This window comes from Schistocerca nitens, chromosome 3, assembly GCF_023898315.1.
Source record: "Schistocerca nitens isolate TAMUIC-IGC-003100 chromosome 3, iqSchNite1.1, whole genome shotgun sequence".
Taxonomy (NCBI): Eukaryota; Metazoa; Arthropoda; class Insecta; order Orthoptera; family Acrididae; genus Schistocerca; species Schistocerca nitens.
Genome location: NC_064616.1, coordinates 406448127 through 406455821, shown reverse-complemented (window position 1 = coordinate 406455821; position 7695 = coordinate 406448127). Strand labels below are relative to the sequence as shown.

General features: G+C 57.6%; 1 protein-coding gene across 1 annotated transcript in view; it reads right to left on the bottom strand.

The window, feature by feature from the left end:
- The window catches only part of LOC126248343 (F-box/LRR-repeat protein 5-like), a 139276-nt gene that overhangs the window by 12237 nt on the left and 119344 nt on the right, over positions 1–7695 (bottom strand). Inside the window, exon 5 of the mRNA XM_049949252.1 lies at positions 5225–5389. Within this exon, the coding sequence (XP_049805209.1) occupies positions 5225–5389 (165 nt within the window). The remainder of the gene's footprint in view (positions 1–5224; positions 5390–7695) is intronic.

The following is a 7695-nucleotide window of genomic DNA, read 5'->3' as shown; positions in this document are numbered from 1 at the left end:
AGGGAGGGAGGGAGAGCAGGTGAGGGGGGAGTGAGGGAGGGAGAGGGGGAGGGAGGGCGGGTGAGAGGGAGGGAGGGCGGGTGAGGGGGAGGGAGGGCGGGTGAGGGGGGGAGGGAGGGCGGGTGAGGGGGGGGAGGGAGGGAGGGCGAGTGAGGGGGGAGGGAGGGAGGGCGGGTGAGGGGGGGAGGGCGGGTGAGGGGGGAGGGCGGGTGAGGGGGGGAGGGCGGGTGAGGGGGGAGGGCGGGTGAGGGGGGGAGGGCGGGTGAGGGGGGGAGGGCGGGTGAGGGGGGGAGGGAGGGTGAGGGGGGAGGGAGGGAGGGCGGGTGAGGGGGGGAGGGAGAGGGGGAGAGGGAGGGGGAGAGAGAGGGAGAGGGGGGAGAGGGGGGAGAGGGAGGGAGGAGGGAGAGGGAGGAGAGAGAGGGGGAGAGGGAGGAGAGAGAGGGAGAGGGAGGAGAGAGAGGGGGAGAGGGAGGAGAGAGAGGGAGAGGGAGGAGAGAGAGGGAGAGGGAGGAGAGAGAGGGAGAGGGAGGAGAGAGAGGGGGAGGGAGGAGAGAGAGGGGGAGGGAGGAGAGAGAGGGGGAGGGAGGAGAGAGAGGGGGAGGGAGGAGAGAGAGGGGGAGGGAGGAGAGAGAGGGGGAGGGAGGAGAGAGAGGGGGAGGGAGGAGAGAGAGGGGGAGGGAGGAGAGAGAGGGGGAGGGAGGAGAGAGAGGGGGAGGGAGGAGAGAGAGGGGGAGAGGGAGGGAGGAGAGAGAGGGGGAGAGGGAGGGAGGAGAGAGAGGGAGAGAGAGGGGGAGGGAGGAGAGAGAGGGGGAGGGAGGAGAGAGAGGGGGAGGGAGGATAGAGAGGGGGAGAGAGGAGAGAGAGGGGGAGAGAGGAGAGAGAGGGGGGAGAGGAGAGAGGGGGGGAGAGGAGAGAGGGGGGGAGAGAGGAGAGAGAGGGGGGAGAGAGGAGAGAGAGGGGGGAGAGAGGAGAGAGAGGGGGGAGAGAGGAGAGAGAGGGGGGAGAGAGGAGAGAGAGGGGGGAGAGAGGAGAGAGAGGGGGGAGAGAGGGGGGAGAGAGGAGAGAGAGGGGGGAGAGAGGAGAGAGAGGGGGGAGAGAGGAGAGAGAGGGGGGAGAGAGGAGAGAGAGGGGGGAGAGAGGAGAGAGAGGGGGGAGAGAGGAGAGAGAGGGGGGAGAGAGGGGAGAGGGGGGAGAGAGGGGAGAGGGGGAGAGAGGAGAGGGGGGGAGAGAGGAGAGGGGGGGAGAGAGGAGAGGGGGGGAGAGAGGAGAGAGGGGGGAGAGAGGAGAGAGGGGGGAGAGAGGAGAGGGGGCGAGAGGGAGGGGGGCGAGAGGGAGAGGGGCGAGAGAGAGGGAGAGGGGCGAGAGAGAGAGAGAGGGGGGCGAGAGAGAGAGAGGGGCGAGAGAGAGAGGGGGCGAGAGAGAGGGGGGCGAGAGAGAGGGGGGCGAGAGAGGGGGCGAGAGAGAGAGGGGGGAAGAGAGAGGGGGGAAGAGAGAGGGGGGAAGAGAGAGGGGGGAAGAGAGAGAGGGGGGAAGAGAGAGGGGGGAAGAGGGAGGTAGGAGAGGGAGGGAGAGAGGGAGGGAGAGAGGGAGGGAGAGAGGGAGGGAGAGAGGGAGGGAGAGAGGGAGGGAGAGAGGGAGGGAGAGAGGGAGGGAGAGAGGGAGGAGAGAGAGGGAGGAGAGAGAGGGAGGAGAGAGAGGGGGGAGGGAGGGAGGAGAGAGAGGGAGGAGAGAGAGGGGGAGGGAGGGAGGAGAGAGGGGGCAGGATAGAGAGGGGGGAGGGAGGGAGGAGAGAGGGGGGCAGGATAGAGAGGGGGGAAGAGAGAGGGAGGGGGGAAGAGAGAGGGAAGGGGGGAAGAGAGAGGGAGGGGGGAAGAGAGAGGGAGGGGGGAAGAGAGAGGGAGGGGGGAAGAGAGAGGGAGGGGGGAAGAGAGAGGGAGGGGGGAAGAGAGAGGGAGGGGGGAAGAGAGAGGGAGGGGGGAAGAGAGAGGGAGGGGGGAAGAGAGAGGGAGGGGGGAAGAGAGAGGGAGGGGGGAAGAGAGAGGGAGGGGGGAAGAGAGAGGGAGGGGGGAAGAGAGAGGGAGGGGGGAAGAGAGAGGGAGGGGGGAAGAGAGAGAGGGGGGAGAGAGAGAGGGGGGGAAGAGAGAGAGGGGGGGAAGAGAGAGAGGGGGGAAGAGAAAAGAGGGGGGGAAGAGAGAGAGGGGGGAAGAGAGAGAGGGGGGGAAGAGAGAGAGGGGGGAAGAGAGGGGGGAAGAGAGAGAGGGGGGAAGAGAGAGAGGGGGAAGAGAGGGGGAAGAGAGAGAGGGGGGAAGAGAGAGAGGGGGAAGAGAGAGGGGGGAAGAGAGAGAGGGGGGAAGAGAGAGAGGGGGGAAGAGAGAGGGGGGGAAGAGAGAGGGGGGAAGAGAGGGGGGAAGAGAGAGAGGGGGGAAGAGAGAGAGGGGGGAAGAGAGAGGGGGGGAAGAGAGAGGGGGGGAAGAGGGGGGAGGAGAGAGAGGGGGAGGGGAGAGAGAGGGGGGAGGAGAGAGAGAGAGGGGGGAGGAGAGAGAGAGGGGGGAGGGGAGAGAGAGGGGGAGGAGAGAGTGAGGGGGGAGAGGGGGCGAGAGAGAGGGGGGCGAGGGAGAGGGGGGGCGAGGGAGAGGGGGGGCGAGGGAGAGGGGGGGGCGAGGGGGCCGAGGGGTCGGCGAGCGGGGGCTGGCGCGGGGGCGGAGGGGGGAGCGGGGCAGGCGAGGGGGCGGAGGGGGGAGTGGGGGCGGAGGGGGGAGCGGGGCCGGCGAGGGGGCGGAGGGGGGAGCGGGGCGGCGAGGGGTCAGAGGGGTCGGCGCGGGGGGATAGGGGTCGGCGCGGGGGGAGAGGGGTCGGCGAGGGGGGAGAGGGGTCGGCGAGGGGGGAGAGGGGTCGGCGAGGGGGGAGAGGGGTCGGCGAGGGGGGAGAGGGGTCGGCGAGGGGGGAGAGGGGTCGGCGAGGGGGGAGAGGGGTCGGCGAGGGGGGAGAGGGGTCGGCGAGGGGGGAGAGGGGTCGGCGAGGGGGGAGAGGGGTCGGCGAGGGGGGAGAGGGGTCGGCGAGGGGGGGAGAGGGGTCGGCGAGGGGGGGAGAGGGGTCGGCGAGGGGGGGAGAGGGGTCGGCGTGGGGGGGAGAGGGGTCGGCGTGGGGGGGAGAGGGGTCGGCGAGGGGGGGAGAGGGGTCGGCGAGGGGGGGAGAGGGGTCGGCGAGGGGGGGAGAGGGGTCGGCGAGGGGGGGAGAGGGGTCGGCGAGGGGGGGAGAGGGGTCGGCGAGGGGGGGAGAGGGGTCGGCGAGGGGGGGAGAGGGGTCGGCGAGGGGGGAGAGGGGGTGGCGAGGGGGGAGAGGGGGAGGCGATGGGGGAGAGGGGGAGGCGAGGGGGGAGAGGGGGAGGCGAGGGGGAGAGGGGGAGGCGAGGGGGGAGAGGGGGAGGCGAGGGGGGAGAGGGGGAGGCGAGGGGGGAGAGGGGGAGGCGAGGGGGGAGAGCGGGAGGCGAGGGGGAGAGCGGGGGGAGAGGGGGAGAGCGGGGGGAGAGGGGGAGAGCGGGGGGAGAGGGGGAGAGCGGGGGGAGATGGTGGTGGTGGTTAGTGTTTAACGTCCCGTCGACAACGAGGCCATTAGAGACGGAGCGCAAGCTCGGGTTAGGGAAGGATTGGAAAGGAAATCGGCCGTGCCCTTTCAAAGGAACCATCCCGGCATTTGCCTGAAACGATTTAGGGAAATCACGGAAAACCTAAATCAGGATGGCCGGAGACGGGATTGAACCGTCGTCCTCCCGAATGCGAAGCGGGGGGAGAGGGGGAGGCGAGGGGGAGAGGGGGAGGCGAGGGGGAGAGGGGGAGGCGAGGGGGGAGAGGGGGAGGCGAGGGGGGAGAGGGGGAGGCGAGGGGGGAGAGGGGGTGGCGAGGGGGGAGAGGGGGTGGCGAGGGGGGAGAGGGGGTGGCGAGGGGGTAGAGGGGGAGAGGGGGCGGCGAGGGGTGAGAGGGGGCGGCGAGGGGTGAGAGGGGGCGGCGAGGGGTGAGAGGGGGCGGCGAGGGGGGAGAGGGGGCGGCGAGGGGGGAGAGGGGGCGGCGAGGGGGGAGAGGGGGCGGCGAGGGGGGAGAGGGGGCGGCGAGGGGGGAGAGGGGGCGGCGAGGGGGGAGAGGGGGCGGCGAGGGGGGAGAGGGGGCGGCGAGGGGGGAGAGGGGGCGGCGAGGGGGGAGAGGGGGCGGCGAGGGGGGAGAGGGGGCGGCGAGGGGGGAGAGGGGGCAGCGAGGGGGGAGAGGGGGCGGCGAGGGGGGAGAGGGGGCGGCGAGGGGGGAGAGGGGGCGGCGAGGGGGGAGAGGGGGCGGCGAGGGGGGAGAGGGGGCGGCGAGGGGGGAGAGGGGGCGGCGAGGGGGGAGAGGGGGGAGAGTGGGTGGCGAGGGGGAGAGGAGGGAGAGGGGGAGGCGAGGGGGGAGATGGGGAGAGGGGGTGAGGGGGGAGAGGGGGTCGAGGGGGCCAGGGGGGAGAGAGAACCGAAGGGCGGCGAGAGGGCAGGGGAGGGCGAGGGTGGCGAGGGGGCAGAGGGGTAGGTGAGGGGGGAGGCGAGGGAGAATATTTGGTGGGTAGTGTTTTATCTTCATAGAAGTGCAGACAACAGATCTTTTACATGTCAGATGTTGCATTAGCTGAAACTTGTTTGTATATGAATGAGTTATTTATGTTAGTTATACAGCAGTGTAATGCTGATATTTGAAGTATAACTAATTGAAGGTAATATAAGCACATGATTTGAGCCAGTAAATTTTTGATGGAAGCTGATTTTCACTGGATGTGTTATCTTCTAAATTTCGTTTTTAAATATCAAGCTAATGATGACAATGTCACAGTTCAGTTCCTTGTTGATACAAGGGCTATTAATGTGGCTTTCATGTCTGTGAATGTTTTATGTATGTGCATAATTCCAAGTTGCCTAGTTAACCACTTTGAATACAAGAAAGAGATTTTCAGATGTACACTTCTGTAACAGCTTTTTAAATGCAGAAGAATTAAATGCACATAGGAGAAAACAGCTGAATTTTCAAAGGTTACTAGAAAGGAACAAAAATTAAACAAATGCAATTGCCAAACAGAATTTGGCAATTCAATTTCATGATTCCTTCACTAAGTGTTAGGCGGTATTCAAGCGCTACCAAACAGAAAATCGCATTGAATTGTTGATGCGAAATTTATGTAGTGTCCATAAGAAATACAAATCTTTGATACGTACCCTCTAAATGCGAAGTATCCTGAAATACAAGTGTAGCTAAGATCTAAGGTCTCAAGATTAGGGCAGCTTAGCAGCATTAGTCTCACAAGATCATCTGTCAAGTTGACACCTGACATGCAAAGTAAGACAACCCCATGTCCAATACTTGGAAGATGGTTAAGAATACTGAAAGATAAAAATAAATACATAAAATACATAACATCATGATATGTGTGATTTTACTTCATACAAAACTACACACTAACACTTACACTACAATAATGGACACACTATTAAAATTTATAGTGCCGTTTTTTTTTGTTCACCCACAGACTGGGCTGAAGAACAGTGATAAGACTTGAATAACTGCATGAGAATTGCTAAATTTTTGAAAGTTAGGTTGAAACGTTTATACTCATTCATTTAAGAATATCTAGATCTGCCGCCATAATTGATGTGTATTTAAATATATATAATCTGATACTACAAAAGTGAGTGTTATAAATTGAAGTTTAGCAGAGGGAAACATAAACATATGTTGTTTCATTCAAGCTGCTGTAATTTATAGCAGCACTTGAGAAATGATTTTATAAAATACATGTGCCTAGAGGTCACTTCACTTCAGAGATGACAAAGTTATTGAAAATAAAAACCCATTTTCACAATTTTTTACTACATAAATAAACAAGGAATTTTAGAATTTGGTAATATGTACATCATAATTTTTTGTGAATGGGGTATTTTATTTATTTGTACATTTCATAAACTAAGGTTTGGCATGTCTTCTTTGTGTTGTCATCCTGAAATTGGATGATCTGCAACTTGTTTCCCATTTTTTTATATTTTTTTAAATTTTGACTTAGTCCCCACATTTCCTGCATGACTAATACTTGGGCTATTATCAGGCCCATCAGGTACATCTGAAATTACAAAAATATGGCAAGAACCAATCACATTAGTACAGTACTGCTCATAAATGTAAACACTTGTAATTGTGAATGCAACTGAAGGATTAACACCTTGACCTGCAAATGAAGGTGTTCATGGAGTATAAATGCAATGAAATCTTGCTGTGTCAATTTGCAGCAAGTTCATGCCATTTTGGAAGGTATATACTCTCTTTCCATCTTAACAATGTGATGTAAGGAGAGGATATGCCTTCCAAATAGCCATGGAATCACTGTGAACTGATGCGGCAGGAAACCTGAGAATGTTTTCTTGGCACCTACAAAGCACGGAAGGAAATTGTGGTGCAATAGTCAAAATTACAGCCCTAGGAAATGCCGTTACTATCATAAGGTGGTATCAAGTGGGGAACAGCAGCAAGAAATATCTCAATGCTGCAGCAGTTAGTATAATGTGTTTATAGCTTGAGAGAATGGTGAACAAGCTGGAAAGCAACAGTGTGATGGCAGAGTTCAGTTTGGATTCCACTTATGGTAGATTTTTTCTGACACTGTCCATGTGTTTATAAGTACAAAGCACAAAATCAGCAGAATAAACAGTTCTAGATTCTTAATAAGATATTTTTGGCCTTTAAAATGGCACAGAATGTGGTTTCCTAGCTACTTAATGTTCATGCACAGGTCTTCCGTTTCTTTGTGTGAGGAAGTTAAGTCCATGAGGTGGATAATATATATCTCATTTTCTGCCACCTCCTCCACAGCAGTCAGGGTGATGTTCCAAAGGTTATCATAGGTAGTTGGTGTAGGGTCAGGCCAGTTACACAACGCTGGTGACTACTTTGAAGGACAGTAACAGGTGAAAACTTTTAACTCTTTTGTATCAGTTGTGAATAAATAGTTGCCACCATTTAACTTCCAAACCTCATATTTGAGGTTGAATTTGGCACCTTGCAGCCTACACACCTGGAATGTCATTTGCTGAGGACAATATTGATTTATTGGAAAATACTACTTTCTGCCAGTCACAATTGATATCATCCTTGACGAACACTAATTGATAGTGTCAGTGTTCATTAGTGGGCCTCTCACTGATAACGGCATGTTTGCTTTGCAGTCCAGCCGCCAGTCAAAAAGCATCCATTAGCCAAGGAATACATGTACAGGGTTATTACAAATGATTGAAGCGATTTCACAGCTCTACAATAACTTTATTATTTGAGATATTTTCACAATGCTTTGCACACACATACAAAAACTCAAAAAGTTTTTTTAGGCATTCACAAATGTTCGATATGTGCCCCTTTAGTGATTCGGCAGACATCAAGCCGATAATCAAGTTCCTCCCACACTCGGCGCAGCATGTCCCCATCAATGAGTTCGAAAGCATCGTTGATGCGAGCTCGCAGGTACCACTTTTGTCATGTTATGCAATGGCTGCACTATCAGCCACTTCAAAATTTGTTGGGGGATTACAATACTCTACGTAAGTTTTTCTTTTTCTCCCCCAATCAAGTTACAAACAGCTACACTCTGTGATCAAAAATATCCAGACACCTGGCTGAAAATGACTTACAAGTTCATGGCATC